Consider the following 20,480-nt stretch of genomic DNA (forward strand, 5'->3'; position numbering starts at 1 on the left):
TTAGAAGAGATGGATATTGTAGCATAAATGCAGGTGAGACAGATGTACATTCACCTTTCTGCATCGCGCTATGAGCATAACATCCCCTTGCACTTGGCAGCATATGATACATAAACATACTAAGCCTGGTACAGCCTACATCCAGAGGCATACCTAGTGCCCAAGGCGCCCCTGGAGAGGTGCTGCATCAGTGACCCCCCCCCCCCAAAAAAAAAAAAAACTCTAGGAAAGCCTGGCATTGGATTTACTAGGCTGTCGTTGATGCCCGACATTGGTCTTGAGGTAAGTTCCAGGCTGAATGGCTGAATAGATCTAGTGGCCGGGCCCCTCAATGCTGCCTATTACATATTCCCAATCTTGCACCATTTTTTAACATTTTTTATAGTAAGTAAATATGCGTACAGTGCATAGCTACAGTATCCTAAATTATTTGAGGGGTTAGTGCCCTATAATAGGCCCCATGTAATAGGCCCAGCAATCAGCTGTTGGACCAGCAAACACATGTTCATAAATTGATCTCTGACTTTTCAAAGGTTTAAAAATCCTTAATTGTTGGCTGCACATTTTCCCTTGTAATAGGGTGAAACAAATGGCAGAAGTAAAGGGGTTCACAAACAATCTATCATTAATGCAGCCCTGGCTGCCAATACTGAGCTATGTAATAGGGTCAGAAAACAAGCGCCAATCTACGAGATCATTGCTTATGTCTGGCAGTAGTCAGGCAGTGTACTACAACCCTTAAAGGGGTTCTCCGCCCCTAGACATCTTATCCCCTATCCAAAGGATAGGGGATAAGATGTCAGATAGCCGCGGTGCCGCTGCTGGGGATCCCCGGGATCCCCGCTGCGGCACTGCGCTATCATTACAGCACAGAGCGAGTTCGCTCTGCACGTAATGACGCGCAATGCAGGGGCCGGAGCATCGTTACGTCATGGCTCCGCCCCTCATGACGTCACGGCCCGCCCCTTTCAATACAAATCTATGGGAGGGGGGCGGTCGGTCGTCACGCCCCCTGCCATAGACTTGCATTAAGGGGATGGGCCGTGATGTCACGAGGGGCGGAGCCATGATGTCACACTGCTCCATCCCCTGTATCGCCCGTCATTATGCACAGAGCAAACTCGCTCTGTGCTGTAATGATAGCGCGGTGCCGCAGTGGGGATCCCCGAGGTCCCCAGCAGCGGGACCGCGGTGATCTGACATATTATCCCCTATCCTTTGGATAGCGGATAAGATGTCTAGGGGCGGAGTACCCCTTTAATGATAAGTGCCCCTGTGTGTGCATCCACTTCCCATCAGGACCCTCCCTGCAGTGAGATCCCACCATTCAGATTTGTTAAGTAGATTAGAACTCTGTTGGGGAGATGTCAAGTTTACCACAGATGACTCTGTGGTGTCCCGGTACAGGATCTGGTCCTGTCCCTGTCTAAATTCCCCTCAGCCAGAGTCCCTTCATTCCCATAGGGTTCTCCTGCAGGACTTACCCCTGGTAACCTCATATAAATTGTATATTGTTTAATATATATAGATAACATTAATGTATAGGAAATATATATGTATAGGACCTTTCTCAGGTCATGTGATGTACAGTTGTAATGTATAATTGCTTAAGGACCTTCCAGGGTCATATGATGTTCCCAGAGTTCACTGGATTCATAACTTACAGGTTTGCTGACCAATGAGCTTTGTCCAGTCCCTTATTATATAAAGGGCTGTGGCCACTAAATTCTCTCTCTTAGTCCCTGCTCTTATCTCCTGGACACTAAAGGAGCACAAACATCTCAGCAGAAATCTCAATTCATCTAGGCCAAAGCCTAAGAATCCTGCAGCCACTAAACCGTGTGTTACCAAGCTCAATCTATCAAATCCTGTATGACTACTACCAGCTCAAATATTATAATTAGTAGCACAGTGGCCTGCATCAAAGCTCATTGCTTCAGAGTCCCAGCAAAACCTGTGAGAAACCTGCATTACAGTTACCTCTTAAGAGACTGTTATGTATGAAGACTGTTGCATAAAATCTTCAAGTAAAGTTCTTCAGTTTATTCATAAAGTCTGCTGTGGACATTCCGTTACTTTCCCTACCGTTTTTGGGATGGTTGGCGGTAGGACCATTAACACTAAGGAAACCAACCCTGGCATCACGACATCTAAGGGTTAATACACCCAGACCCTGCACTTAGATCACCGCAACACCCCAGACACCACAACTCTGCTGGTTCTCCACAACTCTTTTGGCGTCTTACGAACAGGATACAGGTGTGTGCCTTAAAGAACTTTGCTACCCTGACAAAAGCCATAGTCCTCCCCCTATTCAGAGATGTGCTTTGTGAACTGTCTGGAATTATCACATGTAGCGAATACAATTGCGCCCAGAAGTGTACGGGACTTTATTGTTGAGATTTTGCTTATCTGGGGTGCAAGAAAAAGTAAGGGGGGAGGTGAAGATTGTCTTTCTGTGGCCATGTGCAAAATTCGCAGCGAAGCCATGCTGCGCTCTCCGCTACAACAAGTACCAGAAAGGGTTAAAGACTTACCAGAAAAGCGCGCAAAAAAGTCCTGCTCTGGTCCGCGACCTGCCCCTGGGCGTGGCTACCAAGTACACGTTTCAATGCTGAATTGAAACTGTAATCTTATGCTTGTGTTTGCCGGAGGACAGGAAGTCGGAACTGCACCAATGACGTCCTTCTGGCTGGTGGCCATCTTGTGGGAGCCCCATATAAAAGAAGCCATGCGGCCAGACCTCTACAGTCTCGAGATGGCATCGAGGTGTACAGAAATGGCGGAGCCCACCGCAACACGTTAAGAGAGTCCTAAGATGGCCCGAGTCAGAGGAAAGTTGCCGCGGCCGCAGCACAACTTTTTCAAGATCTTGCCGACCGTTTGCAGCAGTTGTCCCTTGGGGCCAAGGAGGCCCATAACCTACCCCTGCTACCGGAGGACGACGAGTGGCCGGCTACCCCGAAAGGGGCATCACCAGGGACTCAGATACCTTTCACGTACTTCCCTTCGGACGACTGGGACGCAGATCCCCACGGAATTGGGCCAATGAGGCTGCCTAACACAGCCTATGAAGAAGAGGAGTACAGAGTACCTGTCATGGATCCCAAATATCTACCGAGATCCTATTCTGCTGCAACAGCTCTAACAGAGGATGTGCCCAGGCCTACTCCCTCTGAGGAGGTGAGGCCTAAGCAGCGGGCACCAACGTATGTGCCCAGATCTACTACCTCTGAGGAGGTGAGGCCTAAGCAACAGGCACCAACAGATGTGCCTAGGCCTACTCCATGCCTGGAGATGTGGCCTGACCAGCAGGCACCAACGGAAGTGCCACGGCCTACTCCACTTAAGGAGGTGAGGCCAGACCAAATGGCACCAACGGTATACCAGTAGCCTCAGCGGCTGCTATAAATTTTGTGGTGAGCGTTAACCCCTCAGTGTCGCAGTCTCGACTCACCAATGTCTCATGGCACTGCTATTAAGCCTATGAGAGCGTCCCAACCTCGTGCTCCTCGCTACATATCTCAGAGCTGGAGTCGAGGTTGGGAGTCGAGTGAGTTCTCATTCTAAGTAATTTTTTCTTCTCTGCTTGCCATTAACTGTTGGTACTCCAGTACCTTTATTCTCTACAGATTCTTCGTGTGGTAAACTTTTTAAAAGGAATTGCCTGGCAGGACTATGCCAAGAAGTTCACTTGTTCAGCAATGTAACCGCTTCTTAAGCTTGTGCCCGACCCCAGGCCGAGAGACCCCTTGCCTGAGGAGATTCTTGTAAATTTATGCCCGACTCCCGTAAAAGTCGTGATGTTTTTTGGACTCATAACGTAGGTGGACTGCTGATCCTTGCATGTCTGTTATTGTAAATATCCTCCTAGTAATCAATTTCTGCATAAAATGTTGCACCCTACAGCAGGTAAATGTTACCTGAATGCATCAAATGTTGTGCTGCTATCAAGTAGCCCTTGTGTTCTAATAAATAAAATGTTTGTGGACATAAAATGTCAAACACATGTAAGTGGTTATTGTACAGAAATATCCAATCCCTGTACACAAAAGTACATCTATTTTCCAGGTGTTATAGTGTTTACATAAAGGTGCCCTCCCAGTTCCTCTGGGAGTAACCATAATGCCACCCTTCACTAACGCCTATCAAAACATACCAATTAGGTATCAAGACTGACAACATTCATAAATATAGTGTACACACAGTACATACATTTCATTAGTGTATATTCAGAATTAAGTACACATAAATCAGAGAAAATATATATATCTCACAACCACAAAAATTAAGTCTTAGGGACTGTAACATGCTATAACTCAGTCCATACCACTGTTATGCACTAATGTCATGCACTAACATGTTCTTTTGTCTTTTGCGTGTTAAGGATGCTCATCCTGGCCAGAAGGTATTCCTGTAGCTAACTAAAAATACACATATCCAAAAAGGTAACAGTATTCTCCTTGTTATCCAGTAAAGAGTTCTAGTGTGTGGTACTGATAGACCCTAGTAGCTAAGGCATTGGGCAGAAAGCCTCAGGCATCTCAATCCGCAACCAGTGTATAACTCTAGAAAATAATAGGTGGTATAATAATGTGTGTGGTATAATATCTAAGGTATGTAAAAAAAGAAAAAAAATTGATAGTGAGATTTATTACGGTATGTAGAAACACCAAAGTCATTATACATACTTCTAGTCGTGTATTAGTCTGTTTGTCAGTCAAGAAAAAAAGTCAAATGTCAGGCAAATGTTAATTGTTATTAAATGTCATGCATAGTCAATAGGTGCATAATAAAGTAAAGTAAAATGGATATACCAAAAGGATATGGAGATAAATGTATACCATCCTGTTCGTGATCCAATCCCCAACAATCCTGTTTGTATATTAATTTTTATAGCCTGTATGGACGTTTCTTACATGCACAGAGACTCTATATATTTTTCTGTATTTAGTCATCAACAGTCTGAATATGGACATTTGTATTAATGCTCAGGACTGCATTCGGCCCTATGGCCGTTCCGTCCCTCTACCTTAGGGGACCTACGTCGAGGATGACTTTTCTCAAGTAAGGGGGTTTGTGGTATCCTGGTACAGGACCTGGTCCTGTCCCTGTCTAGAGTCCCCTCAGCCAGAGTCCCTTCATTCCATTAAGGCTCTCCTGCAGGGCTTACCCCTGGTCGCCTCATATAAATTGTATATTGTTTAATATATATATAGATAGCATTAATGTATAGGAAATATATATGTATAGGTCCTTTCTCAGGTCATGTGATGTACAGTTGTAATGTATAATTGCTTAAGGACCTTCCAGGGTCATATGATGTTCCCAGAGTTCACTGAGTTCATAACTTACAGGTTTGCTGACCAATGAGCTTTGTCCAGTCCCTTATTATATAAAGGGCTGTAGCCACTAAATATTCTCTCTTAGTTCCTGCTCTTATCTCCTGGACATTAAAGAAGCACAAACATCTCAGCAGAAATCTCAATTCATCTAGGCCAAAGCCTAAGAATCCTGCAGCCACTAAACCGTGTGTTACCAAGCTCAATCTATCAAATCCTGTATGACTACTACCAGCTCAAATATTATAATTAGTCTGCATCAAAGCTCATTGCTTCAGAGTCCCAGCAAAACCTGTGAGGAACCTACATTCCCATTACCTCTCAAGAGACTGTTATGTATGAAGACTGTTGCATAAAATCTTCAAGTAAAGTTCTTCAGTTTATTCATAAAGTCTGCTGTGGACATTCCGTTATTTTCCCTACCGTTTCTGGGACGGTTGGCAGTGGGACCATTAACACTAAGGAAACCAAACCCTGGCGTCACAACATCTAAGGGTTAATACAACGGGACCCTGCACTTACATCACCACAACAACCCAGACACCACAACTCTCGTGGTTCACCACAGCTCTATGAGGGAGTCTCTATTGAAACATAGGGGCCAATGCTGCCTCATGCAGTATCCTGACCAGATACGAGCTATACAGAGACAATGTTACCAAGACTATTTGTAATCAACAATACAAGGCACGATCTCCATGTATACATCTATAAGCGATACAGACTATTTGCCACACTGGGATACCAGCACTTTTTTATACTGTATATTATACAGTATGTCTATTTTATTTTATTTCATTGTATAAATATTTTATACATTCACTACCTTGCTTATCGTGGTGATTCTGATGTAAGGGCCCTACAAAGGACACCACAAGCACTACAATCATTGACATAATAAATTGTTTTAAATTAATTCACTGGATCTACATAATTTTTTACATGTATTTTATATTTTATGTACACCCATTTATTGGTGACAATGAAGCCCAGACTTGAGGAGAGTGTACCCCCATTTTATACATTTTACTAATAATCAATGTAGAAATCCATGTAATTCCAAAGGGTTCACTTTCTTTTTTGTTTTGCAATTGTTCTTAACGGAACTTACTAGAAACACAATGTTGCCAGGAGAAGTGAATAGACGGTCAGTTAAAATGTATCCATCACGAAGAATAACAAAATCTTGGTTGTTTTCTATCCTGTATGTGACAGCTGGATTGAATTCCTGAAAAACAAAGTTTACATATACATACATAAAGTGTCAGCTAAATGATGTCTAAGGGTACGTTCACACGAGCAGATCCCCAGCACGTATTACGCTGCGGATCCACCGCTGAAAGCCCGCTGTATGCTGCCTTTACAGGAGCCTGCTCGGAGTGGCAATACACCACTACAAGCAGACATGGCAACTCGCATATCGTAGTGTGTCCGCTCATAGCGGCGGATTGGCGCTCCGAGCAGGCTCCTGTAAAGGCAGCATACAGCGGTCCTTCAGCGGCGGATCCACAGCGTAATACGCGCTGGGGATCCGCTCATGTGAACGTACCCTTATAGGTCAAAAGAATTTACTCTCAGAATAAAAGCATAAACAATAGTGAGGTTAACCCATTCCCAACATCTGCAGCTGCGTCAGTAGCTGGCATCGTAGACCACTCTCATGCAGGTTGTTTAACCCCCTAGGTGCTGCAATAAATAGAGACCACAACATCTAGGTGGTTAGATGACAGGTGCTGTTCCAGTCACAGGGGCCAATAGGTTCTCATGGCTGGCAGGAACTCTCTGAAGGGTGGGTAAAAATAAAAGTACTATAAAATAATATTTCAGTGTACTGTAGAAGCAATGGAAGGATTTTTTGTATAAGTCCTGTAGGAGGACTAAAAAAGTGTAAAAAATAAATAAATAAAAATAATCCCATTATAATAAAAACTCAAATAACCCTCTCCCCTTCCCCCATTATTTTTTAAATAAAAAAATTCTAAATTTTAGTAAAATTCTAAATTTGAGTAAAATACACAAAACATGGAGTGAATAGCAGCCAAAAAATAAAGTACAGTAATATGGCGTGTGCGTTAGGTGAGGTATGGGGTTTATATTAGGGGGTCTGGCCTGGAGTTTGTAATTGGATTTAGCCTGGGGTGTGTATTCACTTTGAAAGTGTTCGATGCAGTATTTGTTATTTATATGCAGTTTTATAGAGGTAACCATTCTTTATCCTTCACTGCAAGATATGTATTTGAGTATTTGTGAACCAACTACTCCAAAAATGTTTTACCATTCTGTGTTGCCCTTGACCCTATTCCCAATATATTCTACCCCCATATAAGAGACATTTTGTTAAAGAGTACCTATCATCAAACCATATTTTCTAAACTAGCTCAGATTATTCTCCCAAACTACTCCTTACACCCCTCTTGCCCTTAAATTTTTTTCCAAGCTTTGAAAAGCTCTGTATCATACCTTTCCCCTTGCTCCCAGCAGGAGAAAGTGGGCGTTCCCCAGCAGGAGTGCTGTCACTAAAGCCTGCGAGAGCTGTGTCTCGCCATGCCCTGTACACACTTCCTGAGTTTGGTCTTCTGCTGGTCCAGGAAGAGACCAAACTAACTGAATGAATTGTGCAGGGAACAGAACAGAGCCACCCAGTGGCTTTTTCCTTTTCTTCACTATCTGGCCTAGACCGCCATTAAGATTTCTCTAGGACAGGACTTGTTTCCACAGAACCAGCCGAACAAACATTTTAGGCTTCTTCCTCCAGTACAATACCCACCTGTTTACAAGCTCCCTCTGTTTATTTCCCCACGCAGCAATAGTTCTCACTTTGTGTCTCCATAAAGTAGTAATATTGGAGGAAAAAAGCTGCGATGGCGCTCCCAAGGAAGTAACCCAAGTCGTGGGTATTGATGCAAAATAATTTATTCTTACAGCATAAGAAATCAAAGAAAATAATAAATAAATGTAAAGCAAGATGCGTTTCGGGAGTCACAACTCCCTTTTTCAATTGCAGGTGGTTGCTGCATGCATACAGCAACCACCTGCAATTGAAAAAGGGAGCTGTGATTCCCGAAACGCGTCTTGCTTTACATTTATTTATTATTTTCTTTGATTTCTTATGCTGTAAGAATAAATTATTTTATTGGGTTACTTCCTTGGGAGCGCCATCGCAGCTTTTTTCCTCCAATACTTCTGCATTACTCTACGGACTCTCCTCTGGGCTCCGTCCTCACACTGCTCGCCTGCATACCAAGCTACCACCACCGGCAAGGAATACGCTACCCCCAACTGGGTACCCACCTACACCTGCTAAAGACCTACACCGCACCCGGCGCTACCTCTGCTTTTTTCCTCCATTTATTGCTCCTAAAGTAGTAAAGCCCCTCTGTGCCCCCATGTATCGCTGTAGGCCCCAATAAACAGGCCCCTATATATATATATATATATATATAGTTGTAAGCCCCCAAACTGTCCTGCTTTGGTGCATCACTGCTTCTCTGGCCTGGGGACTTATTGTTATGGCTCATAGCAGTAGGTCTCCAGTCAGGAGGAGCAGTGGAGCACCGAAGCTAATGGTACTTACTGCTCACAGCAGCCCTGTGCCCGCTCTGCTCCTCTGCTATCCTCCTGTCCTTGGCGCATTGATGTCAGCTTACCAAGAGCCATGGCTTATTTATTTTAAGTGGATTTGGTCACTTTAGAAGCAGTGACCAGTAGCTGCGGCCGCCGATTTTTTTTAAGTACCCTTTGTAGAACTGCTAAGTACCCCTGGGGGTACTTGTACGCCAGGTTGGGAACCACTGCATTATATTGTTGAATAAAGCTGAATAATTGTATTACTGTATAAGCTACTGAGAAATACTGTACATACATCTGGAAAATCTAGATCGGTGGCAAACACTTGGAGTTGTTTAGTCTGGTCACCAGAGTCCAGGACAAAGCTTCTCAATCCTGCATTTAAAGGGATGGTTCCATAGTAATTGGGGTTCTGAAATGTTGGTGGAAAATTGTTTTTTTCCTTTACTTCAATCTGGACTGCCGTGGTGGAATATTTTGTTTCATCATTAGTCTGATATGCCTGGAAAAGATGTAATATCCTATTATACCACAATGAAAAATTATATGAGAAAATGTTTCTTTCTAGTTGTTGGCTAAATGCAAATACACTGTATAAAGGTAGAATTCAGATTGTAACACTGACACTATAGGTGTCCATATGTAATATATAATGGTTTACGGTGTATGCCCATATCCACATATAATATATGATGCTTCAATGTGATATACGATGCTTTTACATATATAATGCCAAACTGTATATGTCATCATATATATATATATATATATATATATATATACATATATATATATATATATATATATATATATATATATATATATATATATATCAAGCTAAACAGAATACTTATCCAGATGAATTCTAATAGTTTACTGTCTGCATCTAGTATCTTATGTTCTACTAAAACCCTTGAGAGTTTTCTGAATTAATATCATTTTGGATTTACCCCATTGATCTTCATTGGGTCTCTGTGATGTCTCATGAATAGTAATGTAAAATCAGATGGCTGTATTATGCATTACATTTTGCTGCAGTAATGGGAAGACATGGTCATGTGACGTCACCAAGGCCTACACTATGCTGACTTTTTTTTTTTTTTTTTTTTATATTCTATCATTTGCTATCACATTGTCTTGTGCTACAATCTTTCTGTAATGGCTTAGTATTTCTAGTACTCTATAACAAGCATGCTTAACAGGTTCATCCATACCTACCATAACTTGCAGCAGAAATGTTTCCAAAGTGTCTACTGGCTTGTTCATTGTAATGTTTCCACTGTCAATGTTTATATTAAAAATACTGTTATCATCCCCTAAACAAGAATAAGATCAAAGGTATTGGTAATAGATTAAACTATAGCACAAATTAATAAAGGCTAAAGAACCCCTACCAGAAATGTTGTATTAGAAATTACCAGAAAAAAAAGGTAAAAGTCATTGTTTTGTAGGTTACATGTTATCGGATATTAGATAGTTATTGTTCTTCATGTCTTGTTAGTGCTTGAAGTTTCAGGCCTCAACCCCATGGTTCCTCTACTTACTCTGGCAGAGGTGTATCACCCATAGGAACTATATATCCACCAGTGTTTTGGTGAAAAGACTATTTTTCCACAAGTGCTTGCTTACGCAAAAAATTTGCTACTTTGTTAGCTTCTTCACACTAGCCGTGGCACTTTTCAAACAGTGGTTTCATGTAAAGTTGGCATGCCCTTCAACGGAAGATTTACTACAATTAATGCCACCCCTCCCACCAGGATTAGTGTAAGTTGTAGCGGAAATCTACATCAGTTCCTAGCTGGTGTAGATTGTAGGAATATGCAGAGGGCACAGATGCACCCAGATTTGATCAGAAGCACACACTTCTCATTTAATTCAGCACAGTGGGCACTGTTGGGGGTGTTACTGTCATTTAAATTAGCTTTTGTCAAGTTGCACAGACAACAAAGGTTAAAGGGGTTATCCGGTGGGTTGGACTCGAGCCCCGTTCATCTTCCTGGGGCCTGGGCCCAATACATTACAATGCCACTCAGCCTATCACTGGCCAAGGCGGGACATGGCTGCGATCAGTGATAATCTGGGCTGAAGGGGGATGTATCGACCCCCCCAGAATCCGGAAGAGGATTGGAAGGGGGGCTAAAGCAGGACACCGAGGCACAGTGAGAGGGCTGAAAGTGAGTAGGTGTTTATTTTTTATTATATATATATATATATCATAAAAAAGAAACACCTACTCACTTTCAGCCCTCTCACTGTGCCTCCGGTGTCCTCCAGTAATTAGCTGGAGTCAGCACTAAGACCCTGACCCATCTTAATTTTTGACATGTCTTAACTAAATGAGAGTAACTCTTTTAGACTGGAGTATGAAACACCGTTAGCAGAATAAACACAATAGATAAGAGGTAATTTCAAGTGATTCAAGACTTTAGTCATCTGAACACTTAGGTATCATAATGGGTTAAGAATTATCCTTTGTGAATGTATAACATGTGGTATGGCTATAGAGATGCAATTAAAGTTGAGCCAATGGTTCACACTCCATTGGATCCTCAATAATCACCAAATGTTTTGTTGTTTTCTGTTAGTTTATGTGGGAAACCCACTGTCCTGCCAATGGCAGCGTGTATTCTATATAATTACATAACATTTTTTACATACCACTAACAATACTGTAGGAAATAGGGTCACCAATGCCATAATCTCCATCCACAGCATATAAAGGGCCAGGCAACAACTGAAGCGGCTGAGTCTAAAAGAAAAATATTATTATTTTATTGCCATGTCCATTTCCACACACTATTACATTATTCTGATGCAATCATCTGCTAACATTCTACAGATTTCTCTATTTATACTTGCTTATATTGTGGGGTATATGTCTTTTGGGATTATCTTTATTGAAAATTCTGATAGGGGTTTGCTATAAGCCACCAAACATAATGGAAGAGGCAGAAGATCAATTACTGAGGCAAATAAACATGGCAGCAAATCAGAATGAGGTGATAATAATGGGGGACTTTATCCTGATATAAACTGGGAGACTGAGACCTGTGAATCTCATAAAGGAAACAGGTTTCTGACTATAGCTAAAAGACAATTATCTGTCCCAAATGGTGCAGGGCCCAACCAGAGGGGGCGCCCTACTAGACTTAATATTAACCAACAGATCTGACAGTGTAATTAATGTGCAAGTAAAAGGACACCTGGGAAATAGTGATCATAATATAATACATTATAACTTGTTGTTCAATAAGAAAATCTCTCGAGGGGCCAAAAAAACAATGAACTTTAGGAAGGCAAAGTTTGATCAACTCAGAGAAGCCCTTAACAATATAAAATGGGATAATGTCCTCAAAAACAAGAATACTGACACTAAATGGGAGACGTTTAAATGGGCACTGTCACCAACTTTTTTTTAATATGTTGTAGTACTTATGTACTACAACACATCTCTTATATATATCAATTATTCATTTTCTGTTTAAAATAATTTATTTTACATCTGAAAACCGGCCACTAGGGGTCTCCCTCCTAGTGGCCGGCTGCAGCCTGACATGACGTCACGACTGAATTAGGACCGATTCTGGCCGGGCAATCGGTCCTAATTCCGTCAGCTTGCGCTCGCTCCCTGCCTGATAATCAGACAGGCGGGAGCGAGCGCTATGAGTGCCGGGGTTGCGCGCATTGGCTCACTTGCCTCGCGCACAGCCTGCCCTCGGCAGTGATATCTTCCGCGGCAGGATGGCGATGCTCCTGTACTCCTCCTCCCTGGGTAGCACATGATCTGCTAAACAGGGAGGAGCAGACCCCAGAGCAGCCTGCCGTGCTATTGGCCACTCATCTATGCGCGCTCCCGACAGGAGCGCAGCATAGATGAGGTGAGGGCAGAAGTCAGAGCCCAGCAGACGTCAGTGACGTCGCGCCTGCTGGGGAAGTCGGCAGCAAAGCTACAGCCGGCAGCAGAAGAAAAGACAATTCTAAGGTAGAAAACATTTTTTTAAAGGCAGGGAGGGGGTTAGGGATAGATTAGCAATAGGTAGGGACAGAAAAAAAAATTTAAGATGGTGGGAGCTACTCTTTAGGAATATTTTTTTATTCTCACTGTAAGACGTATATACCTTATGGGGATAAAAGGGTCAGGAATAAAAGAAAACCAATGTGAATGAATAAAAATGTTAAGGGGGCAATAAATGAAAAAAGTAAAGCATTTAAACTACTAAAACAGCTTGTGAAGAAGCATTAAAAAGCTATAGAGAAAAATGTAAAATATGTAACAAAAAAGAGATAAAAGCTGCAAAAATAGAGACAGAAAGACTCATTGCCAAAGAGAGTAAAACTAACTCCAAAATGTTCTTTAACTATATAAATAGCAAAAAGGTCAAAAATGAAAGTGTTGGCCCCTTAAAAAATGATGAAGAAGAAATTATAAACAGGGATCAGGAAAAAGCAAATATATTAAACAAATTCTTCTGCACTGTGTTCACCGAGGAAAATGAAATGCCAGGTGGAATACAGTGTGATAAGGTAAACTCCCCAGTACAGGTCACCTGTCTAACCCAGGAAGAAGCACAGTGCCGCATACAGAAAATAAAAATAGACAAATCACCAGGTCCAGATGGCATTCACCCCCGTGTTCTAAAGGAATTAAGTAATGTAATAGACAGACCCCTATTTTTTATATTCTGGGACTCTATAGTAACAGGGACTGTTCCCCAGGACTGGTGCATGGCAAAAGTGGTGCCAATATTTAAAAGGGGGTCAAAAGGTGACCCCGGGAATTATACGCCTGTTAGTTTAACCTTCATTGTATGTAAATTGTTTTAGGGTTTTCTAAGGGATGCTATTTTGGAGTATCTTGATAAAAATAAATGTATGACTCCATATCAGCATGGCTTTATGAGGGATCGGTCCTGTCAAACTAACCTGATCAGCTTTTATGAGGAGGTGAGCTCCAGACTGGACCAGGGGGAAATCGCTGGATGTCGTATATCTGGATTTTTCCAAAGCATTTGATACGGTGCCACATAAAAGTTTGGTACATGAAATGAGAAGGATTGGGCTGGGGGAGAATGTGTGTAAGTGGGTAGGCAACTGGCTCAGTGATAGGAAACAGAGGGTGGTTATTAATGGTACTTATTCTGATTGGGTGACTATTACTTGTAGGGTACCACAGTGGTCAGTCTTGGGTCCTGTTCTATTTAATAAATTCATTAATGACCTTGTAGAGGGGTTGAATAGTAAAGTAGAAATATTTGTAGATGATACTAAACTCTGTAAACTGGTCAACACAATAGAGGACAGTGCACTGTTACAAATGGATTTGGATAGGTTGGAGATTTGGGCTGGGAAGTGGCAGATGAGGTTCAACACTGATAAATATCTGGGCTGGGATTATGTATTAAATGGGAGCACACTTGGGACGACTGATGTGGAAAAGGACTTGGGAGTCTTAGTTAACAGTAAATTTAGCTGTAGTGACCAGTGTCGGGCAGCTGCTGCCAAGGCAAATAAAATCATGGGGTGCACCAATAGGGGCATAGATGCCCACGACAAGGAAATAATTCTGCTGCTGTACAAATCACTAGTCAGACCACACATAGAATACTGTGGACAGTACTGGGCACCAGTGTACAATATAGATATAGTGGAGCTGGAGAGGGTTCAAAGACGGGCAACCAGAGTAATACGGGGAATGGGAGGACTACAGTACCCAGGAAGATTATCAGAATTAGGGTTATTTAGAAAAAAGAAGGCTTAGGGGAGACCTAATAACTATGTATAAATATATCAGGGGACCGTACAGTGATCTCTCCTATGATCTATTTATACCCAGGACTGAGGAAAGAAGGTTCCTACACCAACACAGACAGGGATTCTTTACTGTAAGAGCAGTGAGACTGTGGAGGAGGTGCCTGAGGAGGTGGTCATGGTGAACTCTGTAAAAGAGTTCAAAAGGGGTCTGGATGCATTTTTGGAGAATAATAACATCGCTGGTTATGTATGCTAGATTTAGAGGTGCAGAACGTTGATCCAGGGATTTATTCTGATGCCATATTTGGAGTTGGGAAGGAATTTTTACCTGTAGTATCAGGGTTTTTTGCCTTCCTCTGGATCAACTCAATAGGGACTCATTAGGGTTATAGGTTGAATTTGATTCAACCTTATGAACTATGTAACTATGATATCTATGGCATATCCACCTACCCACAGCCCCCTCCTATCTAGTAGCGGCAGCCATTCAAAGCTTGCATGACATTTGTCTGGTGTAAAAAGTAAAATTATTCTGAGACTTTTGTGTGTTTTATTCCCCTTAGAGGGGCATGGTCTAAGTGTTATGAGTTTTTAGCCATTTTTTGTACAATTTCTGCACAACTGAACTTAGATGGCGTACAAACCACAAGTAAAAAATGAGCTTTGCAAAAACTGTACAAAATAATCATACATTGAAACTGACATAAAGGAAAAGTGGAAGCTTAAAAAATGAGAAATTGATCATTTCCCCCCAAAAGTTAAAAACATTTTGCACAGAAACGCATAAATTTGCAATTTTTATATACCCCTACACTAGACACTACCATTACCAATAAACAGTGACTAATACTGGGCTATAACGTGGAAGCTAGGTAGGGACCACTGTGACAAACAAAAGTCAACACACTTCAGATAAATGATAATGAAGAACAGTCAGTGTTCAGTATAAAAGCTGGCTGACCAGCAGGGGGAGGCTGACAAATTTGCCTGATTTGCCTGCTTTCTCTAAGGCTTAGAGAACCTCAAACCACAACTCATCTTTGCAGAATATTTGCAGAACTATTTTAGGCTCTGCAGTTTTCCTGTACCTCCCTTACTTTTTCCCAACCTACATAATTTCCCATACATAAATCCCAAATTGGTAATGTGGCCCATGATGTCCCATACAGTACAGTACCCCCTTTTGTGCCCCATACAGTAAGTGTGTTGGTAGATCCCTCTATCAGATAATGTAGGTAGGTTGTCCCCCTATAAGGTAGGTAGGAAGGTGACCCCTCATTAAGTGTGCAGGTAGGTCTTCACTATTAAGGTTGGGGACACATGTATCGTATTTTGCTTCAAAGGGTAGAAAAATAAGCAGCAAAATATGGCACGTGTGACCCTACCCTAAAGGAGTTATCCAAGCAGCTGTGGCATTGACGCTTCTGGTCCTCTCACATCACTGCTACTTTTTGGTTTCTGGGGATATTGTGGAGATGACACAAGTGCCCATTTAGCCAATCACTGACTGAAGCAGGACACCGCTGTGGTCAGTGAGCAGGCAGTTCCTGTTGGGATGAAACATCAGTAGCTGTGATGAACAGGGACCTAGAATGTTGGTGCAGCAGCTGTGGGGCATTGAGGGAGGTGAGTATCACTTATATTTTTAAGCCACCCTGAGCCATATATAAAATTTTTATTCCTAGATAACTCCTTTAATTAAGTAGGTCTCCCTCATTAACTGGGTAAGTATGTCACTGCATTAAGTGGACAGGGCCCCTGATATGCAAGTCCCCCATTAAGTAGGTAGTCCCCCCGTCAGGTAGGTATGTCCCTTTATCGGGTAGGTATGTCCCCTCATCAGGTAGGTAGGCATGTAGGGCTCCCCAGTAGGTAGACAGGGCCCCAGATATATATGTCACACATCAGGTAGGCAGGTAGGGCTTTCCCAGTAGGTAGACAGGGCTCCAGATAAACATGTCCCCATCATGTAAGCAGGTAGGGCTCCCCCCATTTGGTAGACAAGGATGGATATGTCACACATCAGGTAGGCAGGTAGGGCTTCTCCAGTAGTTAAACAGAGCCACAGATAGATATGCACCCAACAGGTAGGCAGATAGGGCTCCCCCATTAGGTAGACAGGGTCAAGATAGATATGTCATGCATCAGGTAGGTAGGTAGAGTTACCCCAGTAGGTAGTCAGGGTCGCTGATAGATATGTCCCCCATCAGGTAGGGCACCTCCAGTAGGTAGACAGATCCCAAGATATATATGTCCCTATCAGGTCGGGCTCCCCAAATAGGTAGACATGTCCCTCCTCAGGTGGGCAGGTAAGCCCCCAATTAACCCCTTAAGGACCCAGGGTTTTTCTGTTTTTGCATTTTCATTTTTTTTCCTCATCACCTTCTAAAAATCATAACCCTTTCAATTTTGCACCTAAAATTCCATATTATGGCTTATTTTTTGCACTACCAATTCTACTTTGCAGTGACATTAGTCATTTTACCCAAAAATCCACCGTGAAAAAAAATCATTGTGCGACAAAATTGAAGAAAAAGTGTCATTTTGTAACTTTTGGGGGCTTCCGTTTCTACACAGTAAATTTTTCGGTAAAAATGACACATTATCATTATTCTGTAGGTCCATATGGTTAAAATGATACCCTACTTATAAAGGCTTGATTTTGTATAGGAAAATTTATATATTTAAAATTGTCATCTTCTGACCCCTATATCCTTTTTATTTTTCCGTGTACGGGCCGGTATGAGGGCTCATTTTTTGTGCTGTGATCTGAGGTTTTTATTGGTTCCATGTTTGTATTGATCAGGCTTTTTAATCGCTTTTTATTCATTTTTTCATGATATAAAAAGGGACCAAAAATACTCTATTTTGGACTTTGGAATTTTTTTGCACATACGCCATTGACCGTGCCATTTAAGTAGTGATACATTTTTATAGTTCGGACATTTCCGCACACGGCGAAACCACATATGTTTATTTTTATTCACACAGGTTTTTTTAAATGGGAAAAGGGGGTTGATTCTCACTTTTATTAGGGAAGGGGGAAAATGATCTTTATTAACTTTTTTTTACACCTTTTTTTTTGCTGTGTTTTACCCCCCCCCCCCCCCCTAGTGTCTATTACACTGCACATACCGATCTCATACATAGATCATTGCCGTGCATTAGCACAGCAAAGATCAGTGTTATCGGCGGTCGATTGCTCAAGCCTGGATTTCAGGCTTAGAGCAATCAATCGCCGATCGGATGCGACAGAGGCAGGTAAGAAACCCTCCTGCTGCGTCCTAGCTGATTGGGACATCGCGATTTCACAGCGATGGTCCCGATCAGCCCAACTGAGCTGCCGGGAAGCTTTCATTTTCATTTTAGACGCGGCGATCAACTTTGAACGCCGCAACTAAAGGGTTAATAGCGCGTGGCACAACGGTGCCGCGCACTATTAGCCCAGGGTCTGGGCTTTCATTAGCCACTGGGAACGACCCAGTATCATGGGGGGTCACGGCGTCCTTAAGAGGTTAAATACTTATACCCCTTAAGTAGATAGGTAAGCCCCTGGTGGTAGGCAGGTCTCTTTATTATGTTGTAAGTAGCCCTCCCATACAAAAAAAAAATACCAACAACTTATATTTCCCGGCAGCAGGAACTTCCACACCCTCAGTCCTGACTGAGGTGCGCGTGATGAGTGACGTCATTGTATGAGCCTATGCCGGGACGTTGACGTCCTGAGTGGCTCACTATAGGCTGCAGTATATAGCTGTGGTCAATAGGAGTTTATTGACGGGGCAAGACTGATTTCCCCATCATATGTTTCAGCTGTATGTGCGGAAAGATGTGCATACAGCTCAAACAGTATATTCTGTGGCTTCAAAGTGTCGCCCAGGATCTCCAGGGGACTCTGTTGAGAATGGGGGCCCTGGGTAATTGCCCAGGTTGCCCCTTCCATTAACTTCATCCCTGGCTGGGTGACGGCTTACAGTTATTGAGCAACCTCTACTGGCTCGGAGGCTGTTTACATTGCTGCGAGGCTCAAATCCTCCCTCACCTTGCAGGCAGTGGTACATTGAGGCAGCATTTCTGCCAACTCACCTTAAACGGCCACCCTAGGCCCGGGCCTTGTTGGTCTAGTGGTGAATACACCACTGCATGGAATCTTAGTCATAAAGCATGACTATATGTTATTAATCTGATGGAATGAGCAGTATTTTTAATTAACCTTCACTATATGAACCACCTGGATTTGTGTATTGTGATCACGTAACTCTAAGCTGATCACTCACCACCAATGTTGTATCTTATACTATCTGCCATCAAAATACAAAATGACAAAAATATGAAGTTATAGCCAATAAGTGTAAAGTTTAGTCTGACACACAACATGACATCAAATGTCATCAATGTGACATCAATGTCATTTAGTTTATTGCCTTGCTGGTTGATGTACTTGTGCATGGCTTAAATATACTGTATATTGTTCTGAGTCTAAAGTGCATCAAGTGACTCAACCAAGGAGCGATGTAACAACCATGTAGTAAACCTTATCACCGATACTACAGTAAGATAGAAACCATCTATGTAAATGCTGACAGCCTCTCACTGTGATATAAATGACAAATCTAGAGGACTCAATAAGAAATGTCTACTTGCTGAAGTTTTTTTAGCGATTTATAATAACATTCTGAGACCAAATTCAAGCCTACTTGCCTGAGAAAGATCTCAACCTAAATTTAATATTTAGACAATCTGATTGAGGTTGTATTCACATGTACAGTATCCTGCGCAGGATTTGAAGCTGCCATTTTATGATGCAGATTTCAATGCGAATTAAATCACTGAACCCAGCTTCAAATCCTGCACGTGAAATACTGTTTGTTCAAGATACTGTATGTGTGAATAGACCCAGAGGTACTTTTCCCATCTGGAGTGAACTTAGCATCATTAGGAAGGCCAATAAGGGATGAACATAGCAGTGGCCAGGCAAGCATGGTCCGAGACGTTCATTCATTCACAATCAGACCACCCCCAATCCTGTGGATAGGGGATAATTTATCCACATGGGAAACCCCCTTTAATACTACAGGCTAAGGCCAGTCATTAGAATTAAAAAGCAGTCAGCCGAATGCTTGCTCAGAATCAGCTATTTCTGCTGACCCCAGAATACATGCACACTGGGCACGGCCAAAAGAGAGGTAACTGGCAGCGGCTTATCTCTCTTGCGAGCAAAGTAAAGCATCTGCAAAGTAAAGCATCTGAAAATCCAAATGATCGATCTTTCATTCCCCTTTCCATTTGTCATCAGGAAAGATTTGGGACATGCCCTTACACATTAGTCGGTTGGTCGGTCCTGCATAAAATGCTGGGTTTAGGTGACATTTATCTAATGTGTATTGTGGTATCCTGACTCTAATTAAAACTGCTGTTGCACTCCTTATGGTAAATAAAAAATCTTTCTAATGTACTTTGTTTAAACAAATGAAGTTTTTATTTGTGTTTAAAAACTAGATGTCTCCCTACTTGTCCAGAGCACATTTCCCCCCATCTCTTGCACAGACTTTGGCTTCCTGCTGACCTGGCAGAAGTCCAAAATCAGGAAATGCAGTCTGGAGTGCTGAGAGGTGTGTGTGTGCAGCCTTAGCCAATCATAGCTCATCTCACACTTAACTGCTCTGGGTTGTGTGTAGCAGAGTGAAGGAGGAAGCTCTATCCTGTATGTCTTCAGATGATGTCCCGCCTGCTGGATAATGCCCCTTCCCAGACTGTGAGACTGAGCAGAAAATACAGAGCAATATCAATGTAGAAAACTAAAAAAATTATAAAAATAAA

The 20,480-nt window shown here is 42.3% G+C and overlaps 1 protein-coding gene across 4 annotated transcripts in view; it reads right to left on the bottom strand.

The window, feature by feature from the left end:
- Positions 1-20,480, bottom strand: part of CDHR5 (cadherin related family member 5) — a 137,863-nt gene that overhangs the window by 45,214 nt on the left and 72,169 nt on the right. For all 4 annotated transcript variants that reach the window (XM_056527002.1, XM_056527001.1, XM_056526999.1 and 1 more), the window contains 4 exons: positions 11,568-11,658; positions 10,128-10,225; positions 9,205-9,411; positions 6,454-6,570 (listed from right to left, as the gene is read on the bottom strand). In XM_056527002.1, coding sequence (XP_056382977.1) covers positions 6,454-6,570; positions 9,205-9,411; positions 10,128-10,225; positions 11,568-11,658 — 513 coding nt within the window. The remainder of the gene's footprint in view (positions 1-6,453; positions 6,571-9,204; positions 9,412-10,127; positions 10,226-11,567; positions 11,659-20,480) is intronic.

This window comes from Hyla sarda, chromosome 6, assembly GCF_029499605.1.
Source record: "Hyla sarda isolate aHylSar1 chromosome 6, aHylSar1.hap1, whole genome shotgun sequence".
Taxonomy (NCBI): Eukaryota; Metazoa; Chordata; class Amphibia; order Anura; family Hylidae; genus Hyla; species Hyla sarda.